At 45.2% G+C, this 27,737-nt stretch overlaps 1 protein-coding gene and 1 long non-coding RNA gene across 6 annotated transcripts; one reads left to right on the top strand and one right to left on the bottom strand.

The window, feature by feature from the left end:
* The first annotated feature begins 278 nt into the window (after window positions 1–278).
* Window positions 279–24,071, top strand: LOC129735985 (ubiquitin carboxyl-terminal hydrolase 4-like). Of its 5 annotated transcripts, none has more exons than XM_055709077.1 (10): window positions 279–416; window positions 561–688; window positions 1,013–1,143; window positions 4,721–4,847; window positions 5,970–6,115; window positions 6,299–6,360; window positions 14,162–14,305; window positions 14,941–15,058; window positions 18,372–18,545; window positions 22,801–24,071. In XM_055709077.1, the coding sequence occupies exons 1-10, from the start codon at window positions 301–303 to the stop codon at window positions 22,972–22,974; spliced, it is 1,320 nt and encodes a 439-aa protein (XP_055565052.1). In that variant the 5' UTR covers window positions 279–300; the 3' UTR covers window positions 22,975–24,071. The 5 variants fall into 5 exon arrangements, with proteins under 5 accessions (XP_055565052.1, XP_055565054.1, XP_055565053.1 ...); XM_055709079.1 differs by lacking the exon at window positions 22,801–24,071 and adding an exon at window positions 21,489–22,794; XM_055709078.1 differs by lacking the exon at window positions 14,162–14,305.
* Window positions 23,891–27,436, bottom strand: LOC129735986 (uncharacterized). Its single transcript, XR_008732034.1, has 2 exons — window positions 27,339–27,436; window positions 23,891–24,582 (listed from the first exon to the last, which is right to left on the bottom strand). It is a non-coding gene; the product is annotated as an uncharacterized LOC129735986 (long non-coding RNA).
* Between the last annotated feature and the right edge of the window lie 301 nt (window positions 27,437–27,737).

Raw genomic sequence — 27,737 nt, forward strand, 5'->3', positions numbered from 1 at the left:
TGCTCTCCACGCTGGAGGCCCAAGGGAGGGGGGTGCCCACACTGCCCGCCCCCCAGCGCGGCAGATACCGCCTGCCCCGGCAGCCGCAGGGCCGGGCCGGGGCTGCGCGGCCCCGTGGGACGCGCCCACACAAGATGGCGGACGCCACCACAGCGCGCGCGCCGCCCGCCTCACCCCTGCGCGCGGCCCCGCCCATGCCGTCAGAGGGCGCGCGGGCGGGGCGGGGCGAGCGCGGCGGGGCAGCCAGCGCGCATGCGCACGCGGGCCGACATCCGCCCGCGACGGGGCTCGCGCACCGACATGGCGGCGGCGGCGGGCGGCGGCGACGGCTGCGACTGCGCGTGGCCGGACCTGACGGTGCAGCGGGCCGAGCTGCGGCCGCTGCTGGCTACGGCCCTCCGGCCGGGGGAATCCTGGTGAGCCCGGCCGCACGGCCCTCCCTCCCCTCCCCGCCCCTTCCCCCCCCCCCCGCCTTCCCCCGCGGGCGGCAGGGCCTGCCGGAGCGGGCTGGGCCGCGCCACCGCTGAGGGGGCCGGGCCGCCTGGTGTCGTGTGTTGCAGGTACCTGGTGGACAGCCGGTGGTTCAGGCGGTGGAAGAAGTACGTGGGCTTCGACAGCTGGGACATGTCCGGTGTGGGCGATCCCAGATTCTTCCCCGGGCCTATCGACAATTCGGGTCTCTTCAGCGGTGAGTGCTGCCCGGCGGCGCTGGGCCGCGGGGGAGCAGGGCCTGGGCCCTGGGCCCCGGGGTCTGGGAGCTCGGCCGCAGGCCAGGCTTGGGCAGGTAACTCCCATGTGCAGTCGCCTCATCGTGCAGCTTTCACTTTTGAAGCCGTGTCTTCTGGGAAGCTGCAAGCAGCCATCCCGGCCTTGTGAGTGAGGAGACTGGTGCGGTTTCTGCCTGCCCGTGGGAGTGTTGGCAGTTCTTAGCGTCATGGCACTGTGCGTATAGCCCTTGAGAAGAAAGGGTTCTGTTTGATGCTGCGCTTTCTTACATCTGTCTCCCTTTTAGATCCAGAAACGCAGAGTTTAAGAGAACACCTCATTGATGAGCTAGATTACGTATTGGTTCCTACTGAAGCCTGGAATAAACTAGTAGCATGGTATGGTTGCGTAGATGGACAGCAGCCTATTGTGAGGAAAGTAAGTATGGGTGAACCAGCTTCTCATCACCTTGGTTTCATTATCTGATCTCTACCAGACTTAGACAAAATTTATTTTGCTGCATGTCAGTTAAGACAGGATCCTCAGAAGATCCTTGGAGATAATAACGTGAGGTCTTTCTGCCTTGTTGTCTGAAGGAATGACCTTCCAGTATTAGAGTAAAAATGCCCGAATCTTCAGTGATGCTCAGCTGATGGGCTCTATAGGGTGAGAACCATGAACTTTGTTAACTTTTTGCATTATGATTATGCTCTTGTGTTGCATGGAATAGCTAGTGTGTTGGCTTAGGGATGCCTACAGATGGCATCTGGTTGAGGGACTTCAGATGGCTTAGGGGCTTCCTCTGGAGTTTAAGGTTGTTCTTGTTTTGTTCTTCAAAATTCTGGGATTCTAAAATCGTTACAAGAGGCATATGTATGGTTTTGTTCTGTAAGTCTGACTTTTGTTTGGTTAAATGCTGTCATGAATGCATTCTGAGTATATAACCTTTTGAGAAGGTGACATCTGCGAGTTGCTTTTTTGGAAATCTATCAGGCACTTGTTTATGGGTAAAAGTTTTTTTGTTTTTATTTTAGTCTTAGGTTTTTGCACTGACTAAATTGAGAAGTGCCGGTCTGTAGTGTTCATAAAGACTAATCGCTACCCCAAGCAGATAGCGTTCATAGAATTTGCATAATTAATACTGATTAAGTAGCATTATGTTACAGTAAGGGTTACTTAAAGGTGTGCAAGGCTCAAGAAAGTGTGGCATCAGAGTAATAAAAGGAAGTCGGAACCTTCTCTTGCAGGCCCGCTTGTGCTGATCAGTGGTACTGAAATGTTGTCATTGTCTGGCTAGGAATTCTATGTAATGAGAAATGATGATATCTTCAGAAAATGTAAATGATCCCAGGTTCACCCTGTGTCCCCACGTTTGCTCTGCTGAGTAGGCAGAACTTCCGTGTAAACCAGAAGTGGGGGGGGAAATGGAAAAGAGTTACAGCTATAAAGGAGACGTGGTTTTAGTAGGAACAGATGATTTCTTGAGCAACAGAAAATCTATACTGAGAAGGAAAACTAGAACTATTACTAAGCAGTGCCCTTGTGAGTGAGGAAGGCTTTATTCGTGAACTGGCTAACCACTTTCGCAAAGCCTGGCATGTTATTAGACACTGCCTTTTCTGAAAGATTTGGGAGTGGGACAAGAAGTTTGGAAGCTATAGGGGAAACACTTGAGTGGAAGGCTTACTTGTATGAGCCTCCTTTCATTGGCATATCAGATACCACTGTTCAACACTGTAATTATTGAGGGCTAGAGCTTAGAGCTAGTGTTGCATTATGGATGTAAGATGTCAGGTTATTGTGGTGCAGTTAAGAGTAAATTTTTAAGGTTTTGAATTGCTATGAGTGTTCAGTCTCTGTTTATTGCTTGTTTATTATTTGAAGTGGATTTTTATATTAAGAAAAATGTTCAAATACAGCAGAATAGTACGTTTGTGGGATGCTACAGCTTCTTGCAAAAAATATAAAGTGAAAGGTCAGTGGGACACACAAAGCTGCAGTGTTTCACCTGAGTAGAATGTGTTCAGTATCTGGTTACATACTCTTCAGATAGCTCTGGAAGTAAAGCACTTAAAGCATTCAAGGACCAGAAGTTTTAATCCCTTTCCTAAAGCTGGATCAACTGTAATCCATACATCAAAATATCCATAAAAGCTGGATTTGGGAAGTAATTTTCAAGCATCTTTGTAATTTTACAAGCTGGGGTTTCTTCCATTTCTATATGCCTGATGATCAGAGGCAAGTATAGGAAGATTAACTTAGATGTATTTGTAGGTCAGGTTTCTTTCCATAATCTCAAACCATGTTTTTGGACAGTCTTCTATGGAGTCCTGTTGAAAAGTGTATTAATATGCAAAATACAGAACAGTGTGCTTCCTCGGTGGTTGACAGCGTGTTGTGCTCAAATTGCTATCCATCCAACAGGATGACCTGAGTTTTACTTTGACAGAACAAGCTAGCTGATCAGACACTGTTTCAAAGACCTCTGCAGGCAATTAGACTCTTCTTGACATTCATCGGTCCTAATGGACTCGGTGGTATGGTCAGAAACTTCTTGGAAAAGTTCTTCTGTTTCTGCATATGGTTCTTTATTTGTTTCTACCTATAGAATACTGGAGAACAGGAAGTCCCATTGAATGAAATTCCTTCTGAAAGAGAAATGAAGAACTTGTGAATTGGTTTCTTTGCATTCTTTAAAAAAAAAGTCTAATTTGCCTGTCAAGAAGCTGTTTGAACAGGGAGTTTTACTTTCACTTTCTGTTGCAACAGCAAAATAGTGAACATCTTTCCAACTGTATTTGTTAATTATTTATTTTTAAAGCACCTTGCATATCTAATACAACCCTATAAAAGCTCAGAAGAGGGAAGCATAGTTTAGCCAAATTCTCACGGTAAGTCTTAAGTCTTAATTCTTTGTTTCTTTCCGCAGTTGGGTGGAGGATTTGTAAAATGATCTACTTCTGTATCATTTTACAGAAGTAGATCATAGCAAGTCTGGTGTCACGTGAGTGATACAGAATATTTCAGTTGGAAGTGAGCTACAACAATCATCTAGTTTCAACTGCTTGACCACTTCAGGGCTGACTGAAAGTTAAAGCAAGTTATTAAGGGCACTGTCCAAATGCTTCTTAAACACTGTTACTTGTAAAAATTGGACCTGCTGGTTCAATGAAATACGATCTCAGTTTCATAGGCTTTATAGCTACAGAGAACTGTGGAGAGAATTGAGGTGTATTTTGGTGGGTTGGTTGGTTTTGGTTTGGTTTTTTCCTCCAGTTATATCAGAGTTGTCTTATAATTGGCCTCTGAAGTGTGCTTTTCTTACTGGTATAATGTGTTTTATGATATGTAGGTGAAGAGGGGTGCCTAGTCTTACAGAATACATTTCTGAAAATATGCTGAAAGCTAGTGGGATGGGTAATGTACCTATTCGATTTTCTCTCAAATGTGAAATTGATGTAAAAATGACTCTGAAATAAAGCAATGTCATCAAAACTAGTTCTGACATAAATTTACCTGGTTTTTTGCAAGGAGGCAGTAATAAGGCAGATTGTGTATACCACGCAGAAAAGTAATTAATGCTTTGTCTTACTCCCTTCTAATAGAAAGGATTCTGTTCCAGTGTTCTAGGCTTGTTTTTTTAATGTAAACCTTAGCCAAAGGCTAGAAGCAAAAGGTATTTTTTTTCTAGAATGCTTTGACTGTGTGATCAAATATTTTTCATGGGTAATTAGCTGGCACTATCAACTCAGCTGTGATGATGGACCTTTGGAACTGTGCAGTGTGGAAGGAAAGCATGAGGATTTCTTATGTTTTAAAAACAAAAAACCCCAAAACAAGCTCACAGAGGTTGTGACTGATTTTGGACTTCAGAGCGAGTCGGTGTTCAGTTTACGGGTTGACTTGCAAGACATGTAAAGACTTAGAGTATTTAGGCAGGGGTACCTTACAGAGGATTGCCCAGTGGTTTAGCTTTGTGTTCGTTTCATTTATCGCATCTGCCTTCTGTTTGCAGGTAGTGGACTTTGGTGTGTTTGCGAAGCGCTATAAGGTTGAAGTTTATCTTCTTGAGCTGAAGCTGTGTGAGCGCAGCAATCCTGACAACGTAATTAGCTGCCACTTCAGTAAAGCAGACACTCTTGGTAAGTAGATCTCTCATACCTGAAGCTGTGCAATGGTGCTACCTCAAGAGATACTTTGTGCCCCCCTGAACAACAACAGTGTTGGTAAACTGGAGCAAGTCTAGTGGGTACCAACAGGATAGCTGGGAGTTGGAGCATGTGATGTGTGAGAAGAGGCTGGGGGAGCTAGCTGTGCCTGGGGAAGAAAAGGCTTTGGCAGGACATTGTAACACCTATGAGGAGGTTACTGAGGATGTGAATCAGGCTACTTACCGAGTCATGAACAGCAGACATAGTCATAAACTGAAGCGGGACAAATTCCAACTGAATAGAATGAAAATGTTTTCCCTGTTGGGACAGCTGGACATTTGAACAGGGCCCAGAGGGGTGGGGGAATCTCCTGCCTTGTAAGTTTCGAAGACCTGACTGGATAAGCCCCAAGCAGCCTAGTCTGAATTCAGTGTTGACCCCACTTTGAGCGATTGGACTAGGAACCTCCTGAGTTTCTTGCAGCCGCAGTTGTGGTTAAGAGCTTCGAGGAGCGTGTTGCTTACTAAGTAGTGTCCTTGAGAAACAGCCACATCACTCACGTAAAGCAGTTCCATTTCTGGTTTTCCTGTGATTCCTTCCTGGTGTGTGAATATTTATAGAGATCTTAATGGTTCTTCCTGAGGTTTGGCCCATCTCCCTCTCTGTATCATCGCTATATTTTCCCATGTAAAAATGCTGAATGTCATCTGTCCTGTATGTCCATAAAGATGCTTTTTTTCAGTTTGCTGATGTATGGCCTGGCAGTAGTAAGTGGAAGGACTTCCTTCTTGAGCCTATTGTTTTCAAACGACGACTGTTTCACAGAAGCTGGCTTTTGGGCAGAAACCTGTCAGTGTGTTCTGATTGTTATTGGTTTGAGGGCTTGACAGGCAAATACATGACTGAAAATCCAAGCTTTTCATTTTTTCAGACTAAATATTAGTCAAGTTATATGGGAAATTATAACTTCCATGATACTTTTCGTACCCGAAAGGATCTTGAAGGATCAAGGATGTACTTCCTTGCTAAATATCTGGCTTGTCGTTTTGTTTTTTTTTCCAAATCACCCAAGTTTTAGGAATTTTGGTGGGTTTTTTTTTTCCTCCTGAACAGCTACCATCGAGAAAGAAATGAGAAAACTATTTAATATCCCAGCTGAGAAAGAAACTAGATTATGGAACAGGTATATGAGTAACATGTATGTGCAGCTCAGCAGGCTGGATAGCACAGTGCAAGATGCGGGGCTCTATCAAGGTCAGGTAACGGGCTTTTTTTTTAAGATTGTTATGTACTGCTTTCTCTGATACGTAGTTCTTTTCACTTGCCTTTTATGTACTTTGAGCAAACCTTGAAAATGTCATTTTGTAAATGTTTTTAGTGATTTTGAAAAGTGTGTAGCAGACTTGCAGTTATCTATCTTTATTACCTGAACTTTCTTTCAGGTTGTTCTAATAGAAGTGAAAAATGAAGATGGCACGTGTCCTGGACAGCATTTCCTGGCAAAGTAAGCACGTTTAAAAGGCTTCTGCTGTTTTGTCCAGCTTGTTCACTAGGCTTTAGTGACCACACGTTCTCTGTGAATACCTAGTTATCAGTGGCTATCGTGGCTTATTTTGGATATTTTGAAGAAGGAGGTGAAAATTTTGAATATGAATATTCTTCAGTGGTTTTGCTGTTGGTTTATTGTCTTAGCGATGGTCTTCTGTTTTAAAGCCCATTTCAAATAGGCTATGTAAGGATTAAATATCTTAGATTTCTATAGTGTTAGGAGACAAAAGTGCTCTTTACATTGAGCTAGTTTACTTTAAAAGCTACCTCTACACACTGCACAGTCTTCTACCATTGTAGAACAAAAAGGATCTTGGAGTAAAAGCTGCCAGTCATGAATGCTCAGAGTTCTGGTAGTTCCTTCTTAAAAAGGGTATAGAAACAGCTGAAGAGCCCCCCCCTGCCACCAAAGGCAATTGTAGAAGCCTGTAAATATTACACAGATATCCTCTCACTGCTATCTCTTTTAGAGTAGAGATGAGTAAGAGAGGGACTTCATGAAATACTGTATAGAGTGAACGGTATAGAATGGGCACTGCTTGTAATAGTAAGGAACTGTTCAAGTCCTACTACAGAGAAGTAAAATTCTGTGATTTTACTAGTCTGATGGCCTACTTGCTTTCCTGTGAGTAGGCCACCAGACTTGATATGGAAAGGAAATATTTTTCTGTACAGTATGGTTAACTTCTAGAACTTGCTGCCAAGTGATCTCATTTGAGATCAAGATCTTACTGGTGTTAATTTGAACAGATCAAATAGGTCAGTGAAACCTATTTTGAAACAGTTCTCTCCTACTGAAATATAATACTGGGTAAATGGATCAGGAGAATGCTGGTGTTAAGAGAGGCAGCTGTGCAAGACCAGATTATAACATTTTATTTCTACACAAAGCAAAGCTGAAATGGAGCCCTGTAGCATTCCCAGGCCTCAGGTTTTTTCTCTTTTCACCAGCTAGTCTGATACGTAAAGACTTTTAATTAACCTCTAGTGATAATTAAATGAAAATGGCTATTGGTATGCAGATTAATATTTTCTAATGACACAGAAAGAAACATTTGCTAATTGTAATGTAAAACTTTGTAAACTTTGTAAAAAAACGTGACATTGTTTGACTTGATGCTGATAATGGTGACTGAAGGAATTCTATTTAAAACATACGTGTAGGAAGGAGTGTCTATTCCTTTGTACTTTGCCTTCTACTTAATCCTGTCTCAGGCAAACATTTTGCTCCGATATTCTACTTCTCAGCTAGAGAAAATACTGCTTAGCCAGGACCGTAGGGAATTTCATATTGGAGTTCTTCCTTCAGGTTGCATCATACTGGGATTCATCATGGGCTCTTTTAATGCTAAAAGCTTACAGGAGAGTTTTTCTGTATTTAGAATTTTGATGACATAAACCAAACGGGATGTGGAGCGCTGTGCTGTTGGTAGAGGAATGATGAGCATCTGCATCGCTGTCCAGGGCCAAAAGAGGCCTTGGACAGCTGAAAGTTCATGTCATTCGCTACTTGCAGAATATGGGTGTGCAAGGTGATTGTGGCGTGGGTGGGTTACCTGTCGTGAGGATTTTTCCCCACCATTTACTGCATGTCAGAGGCACTGGCTTCTACCAGGGCGAAACATTTTCCACATGTTGGGCACCCTTCCCGAGTGTTTGTTTCCCCAGCCGTCAAACTGGCTGACATATTACAGAAGAAATGCTCTTAAACTCCACAGCAGTTCTTGGGTGGTACGTTCAGCGTACGGTTGGCCATTACTGTTTGTTAGTTTGCTGCTTCCTGAGGTTCAAAATACTTTCTTCTTGTTGTAGTTAGAAACTGCTTTTACTGCCAGGCAAGGTTTCAGAAGAGGGAATGGATTATACTAGGAATTTCAGAATTGGAGGCATACTTTGTTTATGAAGGGAGATTATGTCAATGACTCTGTGAAACTTAGTCCTCTTTAATTGTTACTTAGAAGGCTCCCAAAATAAAACCCTGAGATGGGGGCGTTCCAGCCGAGTCCTAGCACACACTGTTTTTATCCTGGGTATAAATTTCTTAGCACAAACAAACAAGGAGTTGTCAGATTTATAAAAATGGCACCTTTTCCATCAAGTGTTGCATTTGAAAACAGGAGTAAAGTTGTATTTAGCATCTGCCTGGTAGCTGTCTGCCTCCCTTTGCAGTGTGCAGCAGTAAAATACCTTTCAGTCTTTTGCTTGCTGCTAGAATTTTACTGCAGTTTCCTCTTCCTGCTCTTCTATTTACTGATGGCACGGTATACTCGGTGGACTTTCTTTGCCCCACCTGGTACTCTCCTCCGTAAAAATGTCGAGGGGCTGTTGCTTAGTTCACGCATCCTGTAATGCATGTGTCTCTCCTCAACTACTCTGTCTTGACTTAGGCATCTGTTCAACCTGGTATACAGCATGCAATGATATTACATGCCAGAAATTATTGTACAATTTTAAGACCTTGGTGGTTGATACATATTTTGTAGGTACATAATGCCATAATTAAATGCCCTTTCATATTTAAAACTCATGTCCTTCTCCCAGTTCCTTGTATGCTGATGATTTTAGAAGACCTCTTCAGCAACTAGGCTAAATATTTTGTGGGCAGATCTTTATTATGTGACTTTCACGTGCTTGAGTTTGCAGCAGATGCCATGCTTTCAGAGTAGCATTGAGTGTGTAAGAGAAGTTAAGGATGCTTTTGCATGTCAGAGCTTTCTAAATGAAAAATCCCTTACGGCCTCTGCTCTGCCAGTGAGATCTAAGTCAGCTTTTCTTGCTTCGACAAAAACTTCTTGTCACAATATTCTTGATGTGGAGGCTTTTTTTTATATTGGTGGCTTAAAGGAGGACTAATTCTACTGTATGCTCTGAAGGTAGCCTCAACTGAATTGAAATATTTTTCCTGTCTCAGTCTTGCAACCTTTTACAGTATTTCTTCAAGCTGTTCAGCTTAGCAGTTTTTCTACTTATCAACCATATGGCCTCACAGTTTTCTGCACTAGATTAATTTAACTTTGTCCCCTTTATGCTGCAAGTCTCCGGATTTCTCCTCGGTTGCCATTTGTGTGGGTTTTTGACAGGTTGCATAGCAAGATATGAAACAGCTGTCTTTTAATTGGCATATGGGGGGCAATGTGCATCAGTATTGTGAAACGAAGTTGTGTACGTGAGGACGAAGGATGTGAGCCCCAAATGCACGCTGGATTCTGTAGGAATGTGATTCCAGTCCTGGCTCAGTCTCTTGAATGTGAGTTCCTGTAGCAGCCTTGAGGCAAACCCAACCAACCAAGTCAGTGGTCAGTAGGGAGGTGCTGAGTGCGTCAGAAGACTTTCTGATAACTGACACACTGATCAAACTGCATGTGGAATGGTCGTGTCCTGTGAGGTTGTCAACAAATTTGAAAAGTAGACTAATGAGAGGTTTCAGAAGGAGCCAAGTGAATTGTTGAAAAATTAGCAAATAATTTTTGTACTAGAAGACTTAAAGTATTATATCAGTGAGAAATGTAAAAGGTGATTTTAACACTGTAGTGGGTTTGCATGGCGAAGTTTTAGTAGCAGGGGGGCTACAGGGGTGGCTTCTGCGAGAAGCTGCTTGAAGTTTCCCTTGTGTCTGATGGAATGACTGCCAGCCGGCTCCGAGACGGACCTGCTGGCCAAGGCCGAGCCAGTTGGCAACAATGGTAGCACCTCTGTGATAACATGTTTAAGAAGCAGGAAAAAACAAACACCCCGCAACAAATTGCAGTGTAAGAGAATGAGACTGTGTGAGAGCAACAGCTCTGCAGACATTGAGGTCAGTGCGGAAGGAGGGAGGAGGTGCTCCAGGTGCCGGAGCAGAGATTCCCCTGCAGCCTGTGGTGAAGACCATGGTGAGGCAGGCTGTCCTCCTCAGCCCATGGAGGTCCATGGTGGAGCAGATCCCCACCTGCAGCCTGTGGAGGGCTGTGGAGGCGTATGTCTGAAGGAGGCCGTGGCCTGTGGGAAGCCCACACTGGAGCTGGCTCCTGGCAGGACCAGTGGAGAGAGGGGCCCACGCTGAAACAGTTTGCTGGCAGGATTTGTGACCCCGTGGGGGACGCGCAGTGGAGCAGTCTGTTCCTGATGGACTGAAGGCCATGGGAGGAACCCACACTGGAGCAGTTTGTGAAAATCCTGCAGCCTGTGGGAAGGGCTTGCACTAGAGAAGTTCATGGAGCACCGTCTCCTGTGGGACAGACCTCACACTGGAGCAGGGGAAGAATGTGAGGAGTTAGAAGTGGCAAAGGCAGCGTGTGATGAACTGACTGCAGCCCTCATTCCCTGTACTGCTCAGTGGGAGGACGTAGAGAATTTGGGAACGAAGCTGAGCCCGGGAAGAAGGGAGGGGTAGGTGTTTTTAAGTTTTAGTTTTAGTTCTCGTTGCCCTACTCTGATTTGAATTAATAAATTAAACTAATTTTGCCAAGTCGCAGCTGTTTTGCCTGTGACAGTAATTGCCGAGTGATCTCCCTGTCCTAATCTCAGCCTGTGAGCTTTTTGTTATATTTGCTCTGCTCTGTCCAGCTGAGGAGGGGAGTGATAGAGTGGCTTTGGTGGGCACCAGGTGTCCAACCAAGGGCAAACCACTACAAGCACAAAATCTTCTGTGGGATATGAGAAATGGAAGTTGAAGAAGGAACTCCACAGGCAGCAGATGGAGACGAGCACAAACCAACGTTCAGGTGATGAAGCCGGATACTCGTGCTGCAAATGAAATCAAGGTTTCTGCTGACTGTAAGGGGTGTTGATCATTGGAACAGTTTAGCTATGGTCTACTGGGTTAGCTGTTGCTGGCCACTGTGAAACCATGATGGCAGATTTTTCTGGAAGATGTATTTTAGCTCAGACAAGAGTTACCTTGAGAGACTGAAATTGTCCTTAAGCAGGAGGACTGATTGAGCAGTAATACCACGCAGTGTCATCCTCAGAGCTGTGAAGTTATTTTATCAAATCCCTGAACTGTTGCATGGTTACATGGAGTCTTTCTTTGCTATAGTTTACTCCTGTATAGGTTTTGTTGATGAAATGTAGCTGAATGTGTTTATTCCTGTCAGAAGAATTGCAGTGGTTCTCAAGGGAAGCTGCAGGAGTTTGGCACCTTCCAGTCCAGTGTCTGTTGTGCGTACAAAGAGCAAACTAGGCCAACTGAGAGTAGTTTCAGTGGTAACCCACTGAGTAGCCCAGAATGTTTTGGAAGGTTCTAAGTCACAAACTTCAAAGAAGAAATAATGTTTCTCTCTTACTTCAGTGAGGTGTTGGAGCCTCCATTTCCAAGGGAGCAGAAATCCATTGCTGTGAGAGGTGGCAGTGGAGAGAGAAGGTGGGTTTGACCAGTCAGTGTCTGCGTATTCCACAGAAACCCCTTTTGGGGCATTGGGGATAAAAGCTTGGCGTCCAGGACTTCTATTGTCAGCTCTGTGTGCAAATGAGACAGTCTCCTGAGGAGCCTGCAGTACTGTGGAGTCATGAACAGTAGCTTCCCGGTCTTAAAATGGGAAGCTTTCAGAGAAAAAGATTTTCCTTTGTTACTCTCTGTGCCTTCAACCTGGAATCGTAGCTGCTATTGTGACTATCTTGTGAAATGAGGGGGAACAGCTGTGCTTAGTAAATTGTCAATCTTTCTTCTGTTATTACAGACAGATGAGTAACTTGTGAAATGTAAGAGTGCTTAGAATTTTTATCTTCTCAAGTGAATTTGATTTTTATGGGTTTTTTCCCTGCCTGCTTGGAAAGCTGTTGGCCTCTCTTTTGTTGTTTTACTTCATGATCCTTCCCAATTTTCTAACAGGAATTTGCTCCGTATCCTTGATGCCTTTGTAGGTGGGCCTTTCCCTGCTCTGACTTGTCTTTTGTCTTTGTTTTCTGATCCATTTTTTAATCTTCCTCCTTAGATCTTAGCGTATTTTTTTGTGTGTGCGTGGGGTACTGTTGAAATACTTCTTGGAACTCTTCAGTTGCCATCTGACTCTTTGATTATGCACTGCCTCTATGCTTCTGTTGGAAATTTTGAAATCCTTACGGTGTTGTCCTCCTTTTCTTGTCTCCCTATCAGATTTTCTTCATATTATTTTCCAAGCATCTTGCTCTGTTCTCTCACTGGGAACAAACATGAAGCAGAGATGCTGCATTTTCAAGTCTGGCATTTTTTAAATTGCCCTTCTTTGCTTCTATTTGAAGCTTTTGAAAATGTGTTTGTAGTGCATTTACATGCTGTTGTTAGCTTAATTGCTTTATTCTTGACCCTTGAAACTCCCCCAGGTGGACCACCAGTGTGACCCTCTTGTTCTGTTATTGATCTTATCTTTGTGTCCAGGTAGTCTTGAGAAGTTCCACCCTCAACCTTGCAATGACCAGAAGGTTGCGTATTGTCCCAGAAACGGTTGTCACGGTTATTTCGGTAATTGTTCATTCTCTCTAGTATACTTTCCAGTACACTTCTTGGTTGTGCTGTCTGGTTGAGGTTTTTTTTTTTTAGCATGCTTCAGGCTTAGACTATGTTTGGGGTTTGTGTTTTCATCTGGGAGCTCTCATCATAACTTGCTTCCTTCTGTATTTACTTTACTTCTACTTATTTCCGAACGGGTAAATTTGTCCAGCTCTTCTGCCTCCTCTTGGCCATTATGGCTTGTTCTTTGTCTTGTAGTTTTTGCTCTGCAGAGGTTTTCCAGGACTGTTTTCTTAGTAGCATGGGAGCGATGAATATTCATTTTTAGTTTGTGTCATTTGAGAATCAAGGCCTCATTAAGAGAGATACAGGAACAGGCTGTAGCTTGAGGGCACTGTCCTGTGCTGGTGCTCTGCTGTGCTGTGGGTGCAATTAGCTACTGTTGCGTGGCTGTTGGTGTCCTGCACCTTTTTGCATTCGGTTTTGCTTGTTGACTTGGGCAAAGATGGGGAGAATGGGTAATTTCCCAGTTGGGTCTTGCTGAGGAGAAATTAATCAGTATCAAAATAGTTTCTTTAAGCTTATGTATGTAGTACTGGCGTGTGGTTTTGCCTTTTTTATTGAACAAAAGCTGTCTATGACAGAATGCCGTGGGATTTTAGTGCCTTGCTGGCCTTTTGTAACATTGTGTTCTGGTTCTTTCCCGGCCGAGGAGAGTAGTGGTGTAGAACAGCCTGGGATTCACGAAGGGATACCCTTGGGGCTTGTGAACTTTTTTGATCTGTTTTAGTATCTCCAGTCTCAAAATGCTGAGGATTGCTATGCACACCCCATGTACCTAGCAGTGTGTTTTGCCTGCAAGTTGTAGTTGTATCAGCTAGGCTCAGTAACAAACTATTTTGTGCCCACCCACAAGAAGATAGATACCACAGTATCTTCTTACTAATTAATGTTCTGTTTGAGTGATGGTTTGGGTTTCAGATAGGCAAGGACTGACTTTGTTGCTTTGGGTAAGTGTTTCAGGATTTTTTTGCTTGCTTGTTTCAAGGTGGTTTACTCATAAACTTAAAGCTTGCTTCCCTGTCACTCATGCCATCCAAATTGCCTACTTACTTTGGTCTGGGACCCAGATTTTGCTTTAAGCAAAAACTGTTACTCCTGCTTCTGATACTTCTGTCTGATGTTTGTGTTCCAGACAAGTGTTTGGAAGTGTGATCACACAGATCAAAGCAGTAAATTCTGTGTGTGGGAACTAACTGTAATGTGGCAAGTCCTTGGAGTTTTGCGGGAGGTGGGGCTGGGGGTGAAAAAAGCAGTAGCCCTGTTCCTACTTCTTTCTCCTTTCTCCCAGATCAAGCACTGCAACTAGCGGAAACTTTACTGCCTCTTCAAAATCATCAGCAAGTTCTTATTCCTCAGTGTCTGCCACCTCTGTCATTACTAACGGTGATAACAGTAACTCCTATGGACTGAACAGCTCCCACCTGGGCAGGGGGTAAGAGCAGGAATGTTCTTTTTGTTTCTTCATCCTTCATGTGAATAATCCTGTGCATCCTTGCCTGTACAGAAAAGGACTGTGATGGTGCTCCGTGAGGAGGTCTACTACTCTTGTGTACTTGTTTATCACACTTTGCTTTTGAAACCGCTGTGTTCTGCTGTTCCTTGCTCACTTGCAAAAGTAGCGTGTGTTCCTGAGCTTACTAACTACCAGGGCATTGCCTGATTTTGGGTGGACTGGGGGTATGAGGGAAGGGATTGTATTCTTTTCTCCATCTGTCATTAATGTAGAAACCTTTCCAGGCAGAGATCATAATTTTCTTATTAGCTCGTACAGTATGTTGTATAGATCCTTGCTGCATTCGGATAGTGTGCTGTGTACTTATAGACAGAGAAAATTAATGTGTTATGAGCCATAGATTAATAATATGCTGTGTAACAATTAACACTTCCAAAGTTATCACATACGCTTCACGTTCCTGGTATTTAGTATTGGCGGCTATGAAGCAGCAGAAACCTGTAGGCTGGTTAAACTGTTTAATTAAACAGTTTTTCGACTTGTATTTGATGTGGCTTTTAAACAGTATTGAGACTCAATAGACTCATTGTGGAGTTCACTGTGTTGTCTTTCAGAGGTTCTGGATTTGTCTGTAACTCTTACAGCTGCAGGGACAGCGCTTCCCTGACACAGCCTGGACTCTGCGGACTCAGTAACCTTGGAAATACCTGCTTCATGAATTCTGCATTACAGGTAAGAATTGGAAAGAACCCTTCTTAGAATTAAATAAAAGATCAGTCTCACAGAGATTATAGATTAAAATCTCTGCAAGGGGAATGTGATTCAATGAGGAGACTGTGCCTGGAATGGAAAAAAACCCCACCAAACCAACAACCAGCCAACTCCAAACCGAAAAATTGGTTCATATTTACTTTTGCTTATGCATAGCATGTTAGTACTATAAAACATAGTACAGTATGAAGGACTGGATCTCAAATACATGACTTCTGAAAAGGCTGTGGGCTAACTGTAACGTAAGGTCCTAGTGCGGTGCTATGACAAAAATGGGCTGATGTGGAGGATGTTTTGACTTGTGTGGGCTACATAAGTGACATAAGCAGGTCACTGCATGCAGTTCTGGGGTCTGTGTTTAAAGATTCTTGAAAAATTAGGAGTATGAAAAGCCCCAGGAAGGGTTCAGGGTCATTGTGTGGGCTGTTAAGGTTGTGACAGTTAGGCAAAGCTAATAATAATTGGTATACTTATTTAATTCAGTCTCTTAGGTTTATGTGGTTCATTTTAAAAAATGCAGAAACATATTAGGGAAAGTTGTTTGCTAAGAAATTGAAAAAATTTTGAGCCGATTTTTATGAACTTTGCCTATTGCTTACATCAGACTTGTAGTGCGGTACTGTATTGGGTCTGGCTGAGCCCACAGCAGCCCTCACAGCGCTGTGCTTTGTACTGGGAGCCAGAAGGGTGGTGATAACGCACCAGTGTTTTGACTGCTGCTGAGCAGCGCTCACACAGCATCAGCCCCAGTAGCCTGAGGCCTGGGAGTGGGCGAGACCTTGGGAGGGGACACAGCCAGGAGGGCTGACCCAGAGTGACCAACGGGATATTCCATACCATATGACGTCTGCTCTGATACAAAAGCTAAGAGATAGGAGGAGGAAGGTGGGGCATGCGCTGTTTATGACATTTCTCTTCTGGACTAACCGCTACGCGTACTGAAGCCCTGCTTCCTGGGAAGTGACCGAACATCATCTGCTGATGGGAAGTAGAGAGTAACTGCTTGCTTTTTTTTTTTTTTTTTTTTTTTTTTTTCTCCTTTGCTTCCATGCGTATGACTTTTGCTATTGCTTCATTAAACTGCCTTTATCTTGACCCACAAGTTTGGGGTATTTTTCCATCTCATTTTCTCCCCCTCCCCGTTCTACTGAGGAGGAGAGTGATAGAGTGGCTTGGTGGGCATGTGGCATCCAGCCAATGTCAACCCACCACAGGTACAAGTGCTGTATAATGACTTCTGTCACTCTGTGGTAGCTTTGAAAGCTAGAACAGGTCTTAAAATAACTGTAGTGCATTATGCATGTGGTATTCAGGATACACAATAAACTTGGAATGCCTTGCTTTGTTTGACATGACTTTATTTTCAGTTGTATCAGGGTAACCTTAAACCAAATCGTTTTCTTGAACTTTATAGCTAAGACACAACTTCAACAATTAATTTTTATTGTCAAAGTAACTTAATCCAAACATTCTTCAACCTCAATTTTGCATGCAAACTAGTCGTGTTAAGGACCAATTGCTTTCCTCTATCAACCGTAGGCTTTAATTTTCTAGACATCAGTCTTTCAAATGCAAATTTCTGCCTTTAGATTTTGGAGGTTCTTGAAATTTTGTCAGCAGCACTCTCCCAGTGAGAGGCTGGTGTCAAACGTAGCAGTTCTATAAGCACTTTCATGTCACTTGCCTGGAGAAAGATACTAACACCTGGGCATTGGAACTGGAACAATTTGATAGGAAATAAATTCCACAAGGTACACATCAAGGCAGTGAAAGTGGAGTTGGCTGAAGGGCAGGACTACACTTTCCTGGCTCTCCAGGTTGCCAGGTGTAACTGTGCTGTTCCATCTGTGTAGCTACACCTAGTGCGTGAAGCGCTGTACGGGCATCTGGTGCAGGTCCTGACATTTTAGGCATTCAGAAAGAGCCCAGTTTAGGTTTTCTTGATACAGCAGTGCGTCAAAGCCCTAATAATTTTGATCATATCTTAGACTTGGTTCTCTTTTTGTTCACACATCCAAGTCTTGCCTTACTTATCCGAGTGTTGCTTCTTGCTATGAGCTTTGAGTCTGTGAATTACTGAATTAGGGAATCTACTATTTGTGCTAATTTTACTTGTGTGCTGAGGTTTATGGTGATTTCCCAGAATGCAGTAAATCATTACCGTGGTACACTGATGATAAGTATATAAATGGGAGAGCAGATAGAGTGGTATCCTTCCTGCCTTTAAAACTCACTAAGTTTTTGATGGGGATTCTTTTTAATGGCATTTGGTTCTTTGTAGGACAAAGTGTAGCTTGTGTTTCACCTTTAGGAGAAGCCCTTGTTCCTCCTTTTGTCACTGTTACGTATATTAGGATTTTAAGATGAGAGAGTGAATGAGGGGTGTAGACTTGAGAACATTAATGTGACATGTCTAGAGACCTTCCTGACCCGTTCTGTGCAGCTTTCCCTATAATGCATCGGTAAGGTAGCCTACCCTGCCACCTCAGTCCTGTGTGGAAAACCAGGTCGGCATCCATTAATTACAGGAACTGGTGAGTGTTGGCAGGACTGTGATTGCAATCTCGTACTCTTCTGGCACTTGCAGGCTTGGATTTTTTTCAGACTTCAGCATTACACCAGGAGACATTACACAAATTGAAGTGTTAGTGGGAGTTACAGAACGAATTAACAAAATGTGGAGGGACATAATAAGAAAAGCAGATACCTTCCTTCCAAAAGTCTGTAGGTTGGTTTTTTTTTCTGAAGGTTGTTTGCTGTTTGCTTTCCTGAACTCTTAAATGCAGTAACTTTAGGTGAATGCTTAAAATTATTCTGCACCAAAGAATGTGATGCCGGTTTTAAAGAAATTCCTGAAGGAGAACCAAGGAGCTGCAGAGCAGTGAGCCTTATGCCTTAAGCTAGATCAACCAGTAGAAACCGTTCCAGAGGGAAAGCTGACAATCTGGGGGCAAATACACTCTACAGGAGAGCAGTCAGTGTGGCACCTGCAAAAGAAAACTTGTTTCCGAAAAGAGCTGTTAGTCTTTTGAACACTGATACTTGGGGGTGTGTTTTTTTTAGTTCAGCCATGCTCTGATGCAATGGTTATAGTATCCCACCCTCCCAATAGGTTTTTTTCTTTGTTTTTTTCCTAAGTGTGTACTCAAAAATTCAGCCTCACCGGTTTTGTTAATAACTTAGTACATATTTTGATGTGAAAATTGGGTTTATTTTGTTGGTACACAGATTTATTGTCCTGTGCAGTAAATTAATCTTCTTAATGCTTTTTCAGTGTCTAAGCAATACGCCTCCTCTGACTGATTATTTCCTGGAAGATAAATATGAAGCTGAAATAAATCAGAACAATCCACTGGGGATGAGAGGAGAAACTGCAGAGGCCTATGCAGAGCTCATTAAACAGATTTGGTCTGGGAGACAGTCTTATGTGGCCCCTCGGATGTTTAAAGTAAGTACTCTGTGTTCTTGTAGCATAGCTCTTTGACAAAAGAAACAGTGAAAGCTAATACACCTTCCGCATATTTTGATGTTATGAAAGCAGTAATGACAGAACTGCTTCGGAGTTGTTTCACATTTTATATAAATGCTTTTCAAGGAATTTGGCCAGCCAGTAGTGTCATACCCTGGGGTTGGTTACTGCTCCCTAATGTTAAATGTCTTAATAAATGACCTTCCAGCCTGAGAACTGCTTAAGCTGCATCGGCACGATCCTTGCTACAAAACTAGGCAAGGTCATGTGAATTGCCAGCTGTGAACTTTAATCAGTGGGAAGAGGTATTCAGGTTATGAAGTGGAGAGCAAAATGCATCTCCTTGTCTACAGTGTTGTTTATTGATGTAATGCTCCCGGTGCTTCAGTTGAAAGAACTGCTTTGCGTTGAAATACTGCAACGTAGCAGCTGTGTATGAACCCCTAGAAAAAATGTAACTATGTCTTTTGTTTTAAATAAAATGCAGGGATGCTCCACTGCAGAGCAATGTAAATAAAATATCAAGGAACACTAAGAATTTGCTTCAGTTTGAAATGTCAGTATGTTGTGGATGAATAACATCCCTAATGCATGAAATAAGCATGACCTGGTATTAATGTAAATGTGCATCTTGTTATGTTTAGGCTTTGCATGGTACAGTTTTGAAGTTGAGGGTATATGCCTTTGAGACCTTGGAGCAAAAGTCTTATGGACCACAGAAATCTGTCCTCTGTAGAGTGATATGTAGTTCTGAAACAGCAAGATATTGTTTGATTTCTGTCACTTTGAGTTGCTGGCACATCATTCACTGCTGTTGAAGCTTTCTGTAAACTTCTGTTCAGAGGAAGTATGTGAATCTGTAGTGGACATCAATAAAAGTGTCTTAATGTGGGCTGTTGTTGTTTTAAGACTGGAACAGGGATTACTCTTTATTTCCTAGTGCAGGTCACTTGTGACTTTTCTAACAATTCTTGCTGATACAGTGAGTGTTAACTATCTCCGTAATACAAACAACCCTTCAGTTTGGGTTCCATTACAGTTGTCATCTTTGACTGGTTAAAATGTACTAAGCATAATTCTGCAAGTCTGTTGGACTGTGTATTTATGAGAAAGCTAGCGATGGTCACTAGGGCTGACTACTCCTTCAGCTAATTGTTGGTTTTCCTGTGGGACCCCTTTCTATTGTTGTTTTTTTTTTTAGAAGCAGGAACACTTAAGTGGCAGTGTTGTGACGTAGCACTTAGGAAATAAGAGGCTGCATATGGGTGTGTTGTTTCTGCTGCTTGCTAACTAAGGCTGTTAAGTTTCTTAGGTTCATATCACGATTCTTAGAATAGCTAGAGATTACTGTGGCGAGATTTTCAATCTTAGTTTTAAGCCAGTTTTGTTAGTTTATAAGTATCTTCTGCAAGCATTTTCAATCTTGCGGTCTACCTGCTTCAAGGTGCTATCCTACAGCAGGTCTGTACTATGGCAGCTGTAGGTTTCTGAAACAGAAATTGAATTACAAAATGCATCAGGCAGCTAGGTTTGTACTTGCATGTGGATTTGAAGGGGACTGGGAGCATTTTCACGTGGAGGTGCCAGGGGTGTCCCTCAGACAAGGGTCTTGAACACACGCCCTGGGCATGGGGTTGTAAGCAGTCATTTTGTCCCACTGGTAGACAGCAGAGTATTAGACGAAATGAACTGTTAGGCCAGATTTCCTATGTGTGCTCCCTCATGGCCTCTAGACAAACGTCATGCCTGAGCTAGATTTAAACCCAGGCTGAATAGGGTGCACGGAAGCACTGGTCAAGACGAGGGAGAACCAAGGTGTAAGTGATTTGGTACAGCCGTGGATCTCGATGAATTCCTGGTGTTTGGTGCATCTCCTTAAGAGGTTTAACTGGAGGTTTTTTACCTTTCTGGTGCCATGGAAATGGGTACACTGATCTTAAAGCAACTTTACGTTTTATTTAATTTATATCTGAATTCAAACAGCCTTGGGCTCCAGTTACCCCCTTTACCTAGTAATTCTGTTATGCCATTTTCCTGACAGAGGCCAGAAAAATCTCTTCTGTTTTTTTTCTTCCTGTCTTTTTTGTCCTGTTTCCCAGTCAACGCTGATATTTGAGCCCCTTGCAGACACTTCTCTGTTGCTCTGAAGTTGGCAAACATCGTGCTCCCATTAAAATGAGGCACGTAATAGTGAAGTGTCTTTCCCTAAGTGAACTCACGCTCCCCTGATTAGGCTTTTACCTGTTGTCATGGTACAACCAGCTGCAGCATACTGACAAATGCAGAGTCCAGAGTAACTACATTGGGTAGAACAATGCTTTAGGAGCCTCTAAAAGCCAGATACAATAATGATTTTTTGGAAGTTTATGTGACTAGTTGTTATTTCTCTTAATGGGCAATAATTTCATGTCTCTTGCCTTTTCTTGCTTAATACAGTACATGTGGCAACACCACAAGAAGGAGTACATTTGATCTTTTTTTCTCTCGAAGAAATGCTGGTAATTGTGGGATTGAAAAGATGCCCACCATGCCTTCATTTTATGTGGGTACTTCCTTTCGTGCAGTGTAGGAGATGCACGCGTGTTTCTGCCTTGCATCCCTATCACTGCACTTGTTGGAGTTTATGACTCTGTTCCCATCTCAGCATCCTGGTTAGCAACTGTGTGTGTATCTATGCACTTATTTAACTTGAGATATAATATATCAAAATACATGGTATTGTACCATAAATGAAGTCTCATGCTAGGAAGAGCCTTTGATTGCATTGAATAGACAAATGCCCGTGATCAGATGCCCTTAAGTAAAGAGTTTGTAAGTTGTATTGTGAAAGCCTTCAAGGGATTGTAAGTTGTCTCCTTTTATACTTTTTGTAAGACATGGACCTTCATTTTTCTACTTTTTTTTTTTTTTTTTTCCTGGAAGCTGTAACTGCAGTTGTCTGTGAGAAGCAGGAGGCAGCAGTCTGTTCCTCGTGGAGGAGAGTGGAGCATATCTCGTTAGCAGCTTGCTGTCCTGAATAGCAGCGTGTAACCGTCACTGTCTCCTTGGCTCCATTCATGCTTTTGGCATTGTGTGCGCCAAGGAATACCTGATCAAGTGACTCGGCCAAAATAGATACATTACGTTTGACTTGATGCAGGGTCTTAGTTTCACTGAGAAGAAATCTTGGTGTGTTATGCTGGATGCACTGGTAGACACTCCCTTTCTGTGAAACTTACCCGTCAGTATCAATTTTCTCAGTTTTTTCTCAGTTTTCTTTGATCCCTGTGCTTAGTCTTAAATAAACGAAGAAAGTGTATAGTGGTTGTACCAGAGCATTAAATAGGCATCCACAGCTTGCTGCCAGCTTCCTATGGGCTGCATAATGAACACTTATCCATGACAGAAACCAGAAAGTATCTATTACCTTTAATTGAGTGTTTCTTTGTTCATATTTGGAGATTTAGCTTGTAGGAAAAGGCATTCTCAGCAATGAAAATGGCTATATTGGGTTACTAACAGTCAGCTGATCTCCGTGCTGGAGAGCTGGATCCCTGCGGTAGAAAGGAATTAATTAGGAGACATCAACACATCAAGTGCACGCACACTTGAGTTGTTCTTTATTTGGTATGTTCAGGACGTGAAAGGAAACAGTTGTATTGGTAGGTGTTTTGAGGTGATAACCACCAGTGCTGTAGCTCACTCCTGAGCCTCATCGCTAGGTTTCTCTTTCAAATTGAGTCTGAAACCCCTGGCTTGGGTATGGGACTACAGATAATTCTGCTCTGTCCTGGAATTTTTGCTCCTGTTGCATAATATTTGCTTTTAGACAAAAGCTGAGGCATTAATTTGGGGATTTGTTCACAGGCTTTTGTTACAATTGGGGCAAAGAGTTGCATAAATGTTTCTTCAGAAATTAGCAATTGCTCAAGTTTCAAAGGATCTTGCAGCCTTCATGCTCAGAGGTGTTAGAAAACGGATCATGTCTTCAAGCATTGGTGCAGTATGCAAACATACACCCCATCTTTGTAATCCAGGCTGAGGTGCATGCCGCTTCTTGAGAAAATAAGCGAATTTTATTTTATATCTGCCTTTATTATTTACAGGACCATTCTCAGGGGAACAATTATTAACTAACCAATTGATTATGTGCATTTAATCCAGAAATTCCTTTGCCTTTGTTGGGAAGCTGGGTGGGAAAGGGAAGGCGGGTGCGTGTTGGTGGTTCTAACGTGTTGCTTTTGTGCTGTTATAGGAGCCTGTCAGACCTGAAGAAGGAAGAGATATGGCAAACCACATTGGTGCATGTGGGTGTATGGAGTGTTTGGCAAAGACCAAAGACTGTGTGAGGGAGGTTTTTGAAATGGCCACTAGAGCTGCTTTGCAAGCCTGGCGTGACAGGAAAAAGTGCGAGTGCCTTCTCTTATAAAGTGTGGCCAGAGGAAGATGGCCAAAGCAGCACCCTGCACTTGAGTAATTTTGAAGTGCTGTTTATTAATCTTAGTGTATGATTACTGGCCTTTTTCATTATCTATAATTTACTTAAGAGATTTAAAAATAGAGTCATCTTGCTACCAGTATTTAGAAGCCAACCATGATTGTTATAACAATCTGCATCAAATTCATCTGTGCACCCAAGGTTAACCTCAACATTCCTCTAACAAACCTTTTCTGCACTCACAGGATATGCCAGGCGCTAATTGAAGACAATTCTCTATCTTCTTTCTTCTCTCTAGAAAGAGAAAAAGCTGTCAACACAGAGGATTGGTCTGTAACTACTTTCTAACTAACGTCCTGTTCTAACTGAGTACAACAGTTACATGGCTGTATGTGGAATCAAGTGTGGCTTCAGTGCTATCACATTTAGGAAGATCTGATTTTCATGGCTCAGTGGTGTAAAACATTAGTTTGAAAATGTGATCACTCTGAAATGACCAAGTCCCATTCAGCTAAGGAAAAGTGAGGGTTCTGTGGTTTCATGTTAGTTACCTTTTAGTTACTGTGTAATTAGTGCCAGTTTAAATGTTTGTTACCAAAAAAAAATCTGTTTACCCCAGCTTAGATGTAGTATTTTTTGTGTAATTGGTTTTCCTAATACTGTTACTTGTAACCTCTGCGTTAAGGTGTTCTGGGTTTTTTAAGAAACTGTGTTTGAAAATAAAGTCCGATGGAAAGCAGCTGGTCCTCTTTCCCCTGTTCGTTTGTAAGAGTCTGACCCATTTGAATGATTTGAGTGGTCTGCACACCCAGGAGGAGCTTTTTCCATGACGTGCCGTAGGGATGAGAAAAGACAGCCTGCTCACACTCAAAGCTTCTGAACTGTTCAGTTGCCTTAAGTTCATTGCTGGACCCAGTTTCAAAACTAAAAGGAAAAAAAAGAAACTTTTTGTGTAAGTTTGGTTACCATGTAGTGATCAGACTCCTAACCTGTGAACTTCTTGCTGTTCTGCAGCTAACTAAACTCTTTCTGTATTTTCATTTTTCCAACAACTAATAGAATAAAGGCAGTTTTCTAAGCTCCCTGTATCCTGGTGTCTGTATTCCTCACTCTGGGGTTTTGGCCCAGCATATTGACAGCCTGAATCAGAAACACCATTTTTTGATACAGCTGTGGTAGGATTTGCTGAACAGTTGCAAGTGCTTTAATACTTATTTTTGTTCCCCAGCAAGTGATACCCATCTGCTGCTTGCAGCAGTGGTGAGTAGCAAAGCTTCCCAGGAGCTGCTTTTGATACTCAAACCAGACGAGAGGGCATCAGTTGAGTTGGATTTGTTGGTCTTGACTGTGGGAATAGACGAGCAGGAGGCGGTACGTAGGAGGGGAGCGCAGGAAGAAGGGAGGAGATGGCAGCAGTGTTGCTGTAGAAGCATGCAGTGATGCGCAGCATGCCGGTCTACTGTCGTGTGTGTGCTGCTCGCAGTGGTATTTGCGGCAGCTGCTGTTGAGCTGAGAGCCTCTGCCTGCAGGGCTGGGCAGGAGGGAGGTCCAGTTGCTGATGAGAGTCCATGGAAGTGAGCACCTAGCTGTATCCATGTCCTAAAAAAATGCCAATGTCACTTTTTTTTTTTTTTTTTTGAAATGGTCCCGATTCCTTTTCCTGCAACAAAGGAGAAAGAGCTCCAGCTGTGGGAGTGCCCTGTACCTCTGGTCCTTGTCCTCCCTCTACAGCCGTAAGACTCCCCAGAATGAAGCACCTGGCCAGCCCGGTGGTGGCACCCACCCCACCCTTCCCTCCTTCCTCCCCGGGTGCCTGTTCTCCACCTGCGTGGGGTGACGATGTGGAGCAGAGCAGGACGTTCCTAGCTGCAGCTGCACAGGATTTCATTCTCTGCCCCGCTGACACGCTTACTCACTCCTGCAGTTCCCTTTTTGAGGGTTCTGTTGGGTGGTTTAGGGTGATGGTGCCATTGAGCAAAACCGGGGGTGTTCATTCTGGCAGAGCGCCTGGGTTGCAGTTCTTCATGGTGACGGTTACAGAGCAGCTTTGCAGCTGCTCTTCAGGGGTTTTGAGTAAGGTCTACATGTTCCTGAGACACAGCTTGTGACAACCCACAGCTGTTGATGCACCTCCACCCAGAAGTCAGTAATTTAGCATCCCGGTTTTAATTTAAGCTCTTGTTAAGCTGCAGCACCACCTCCCCACCTCTTCCGTCTTCTCCACCAGCTGGCGTTACGTTTCCGCGCCTGGCCTGCCTTTCTCCAAGTTCAGACACATTAAGTTAGTGTCTCCCATTTACAACCAGAAGCTCCAGCTCCCTCTCCTTGTCCCTCGCACCACTGGCGTCAGAGCAGAAGCCTGCTCAGGAGCACGTGGTTGTGAAGTTATCAGTTCTTTCCTCAGCCTTCCTGCCTTCAGAGGCTGGCAGCCTGGCTCCCTTTGGGTTCCTGTCACATCTGTCACCTCTGGAAGCCACCTTTGTTGTGGATGAAACGGCTGAGGACACAGATGGCCAGGCCAGACCTGGGAAATGGGCGCTCAGCGCTGATGGAGAGTGACCAGCCAGGCAAGGAGGTGTGAAGGAGCAGGAGAAAAGCCAGGAGCCAAGCGCCAGCCCCCCGTCCAGGGGAGGGAGTTTGGTTCCAGGAGCGCAGAGAAGATGTAAGCAGGAGGCTGGATGGTATGGCCTCGTGGCCTTTGTGATTACTCACTGCTGTTGCTGTTAAACAGCAATCTGACTTTGCAGGACAACTGTCACTTGTCACACAACTTAAAAGGGGTCCCTTGAGCCCATCTAGTCCCTCAGGAGCTCCTGGCGCTCCTCCGGATCCACGTTCAGCAGAACGTGTCCAGGCACGGGGCGTAGCTCTGAGCCAGCGAAGTTGTTCGGCTCACTCGGTTTCCTGAGAACTCGCTCACTGTGGAAGGGAAAGCTCAAACCTGCGCTTGTCTGAGGAGGTCGGGGCCCCAGAACCAAACTCCCTGCTTCAGATGAAATCCCCAGGTCCAGCCAGAGGACTGAAGATGCCAGTCTGGGCAAGCGTCAAAAGCGGCAGCAGAGCAATGCCTCTGCGGCACTGCCACAGGGGTCACCCTGAGGAGAAATTCCTCTTCTTCAAGCCACCGTGGCTCACTGTGCCCAAGGGGCGGGTGAGGAGTCTGCGTGAACTGTAACCACCGATTTACTCAAGAGCAAAGACATGTCACGTGCCTCTGCTCCTCCCCACAGCTGTTTCCCTGCCGCTCTGATCTCTCCCGGGACACTTGTCATGGCTCCTGCTATCAGTCCTGCAACATGGTGCAAAAACTGTCAGCCCCCCAAGATGCAGGCTAATCAGGCGAGTCCCCAGAACTCACCACAGCCAGGAACTATTCCGGTTCCCAGTTGTGGGGACAGGTGCCAAGAGTGGCCCAAAGCAAAATCCCTGGATCCTGCGGTCACCTGGGCAGCCAGGCCAGAGATGCAGCATTTCGCAGTGCCCTGTTAGTGACGGCTGGCACTTGGGGATGTCCCCACTGCCAAGCATCAAGGAGAACGCAGAGCATCCCCCTGCGCTCAGGGGCCCAGGCTGCCTTGGCCGGGGGCCAGGGCTGATAAGCAGCTGTCTGACCTTGGGGCTGTCAGGAATGGAGCTCACTTGGTGCAAATGCTGGCTGGAGCCTTGGCAGGGGCTCCCTGCTTCCCTGTGGGAGCCGTGCTGGAGCCGAGGCCCTTGCTCTCGGTCCCTGAGCTGTGCTGCCCCGCGGTCCCTGCGGACATCACCCTGGACTTAAGTGCCTCTCCCATGCTCCGGAGGAGGGCCATGTCCCAGCACAAGGACCCGGGGGGGAGCAGCTGGGCCAGCTTGCGTGGTGTGGGCGCGGGCAACAGTCAGCGTAGTTCACTGGGGACTGCCTCGAATCCACCAGAAAACAGGCAGTTGTGTGGTGTGCATTGAGAACTTCCAGAGCAGAAGCAGTAAGGCAAGAACTGGAAAAGCCAGGGATGGGGAAAAGCAACCGCTGAAGTAAAGGGGAGGCTTTGCCTGCCTCGAAGGGGTGGGAGAATGATGAAAGGGGGTTGAAGAAGGGAATTTCTGGCCCCTCTCAGACCCCTCGTGCTCCTCCTGCTGGCACACAGCCCGAGGGTGTTTCTCCCCCAAGCTGCTCGCCTTGGCAGCCCTGCCCCGGGAAGCTGCTGCGGCCCCCGGTGCTGCGGCCCCGTCCTCGGGGGCTCCCGCTCCCGTGAGGGTTTGAACTCCGGGGACCACCTTGCGTCGTGCTGATTCCCCGCAGCGTTCCGGGCCGTGGCCGGCGCTCCCCTGCGCGTTACCCGCGGAGCTGCAAACCCCCCGGCTCCGAGCCTTCGACTCACCAGAAAAGGCCCAGCCCCCCGGGGAGCTGGGGGGCAGCGGGGGCGCAGCGGGGGACCGGCCGGGGAGCTGCGGGCTCGTAGGTCTGCGCGCACCGCCGGGCGGGGCGGGGCCGGGCGGGAGCGGGCGGGGCGGGGCCGGGCGGGAGCGGGCGGGGCCGGGCGGGAGAGGGCGGGAGCGGGCGGGGCCGGGCGGGAGCGGGCGGGGCCGGGCGAGAGCGGGCGGGGCGGGGCCGGGCGGGAGAGGGCGGGGCCGGGCGAGAGCGGCCGGGGCGGGGCGGGAGCGGGCGGGGCGGGGCCGGGCGGGAGCGGGCGGGGCCGGGCGAGAGCGGGCGGGGCGGGGCCGGGCGGCAGCGGCCGGGGCGGGGCGCGAGCGGGCGGGGCGGGGCCGGGCGGCAGCGG

This window comes from Falco cherrug, chromosome 4, assembly GCF_023634085.1.
Source record: "Falco cherrug isolate bFalChe1 chromosome 4, bFalChe1.pri, whole genome shotgun sequence".
In the NCBI taxonomy this organism is placed as follows: Eukaryota; Metazoa; Chordata; class Aves; order Falconiformes; family Falconidae; genus Falco; species Falco cherrug.

Excerpts from the sequence above, each read along its gene's own strand:
- LOC129735985 (XM_055709077.1), top strand. The coding sequence starts at position 301 with ATGGCGGCGGCGGCGGGCGGCGGCGACGGCTGCGACTGCGCGTGGCCG. Across the intron at positions 689-1,012 it reads CAATTCGGGTCTCTTCAGCG|ATCCAGAAACGCAGAGTTTA; the intron begins GTGAGTGCTGCC and ends TCTCCCTTTTAG. Across the intron at positions 6,116-6,298 it reads CGGGGCTCTATCAAGGTCAG|GTTGTTCTAATAGAAGTGAA; the intron begins GTAACGGGCTTT and ends ACTTTCTTTCAG.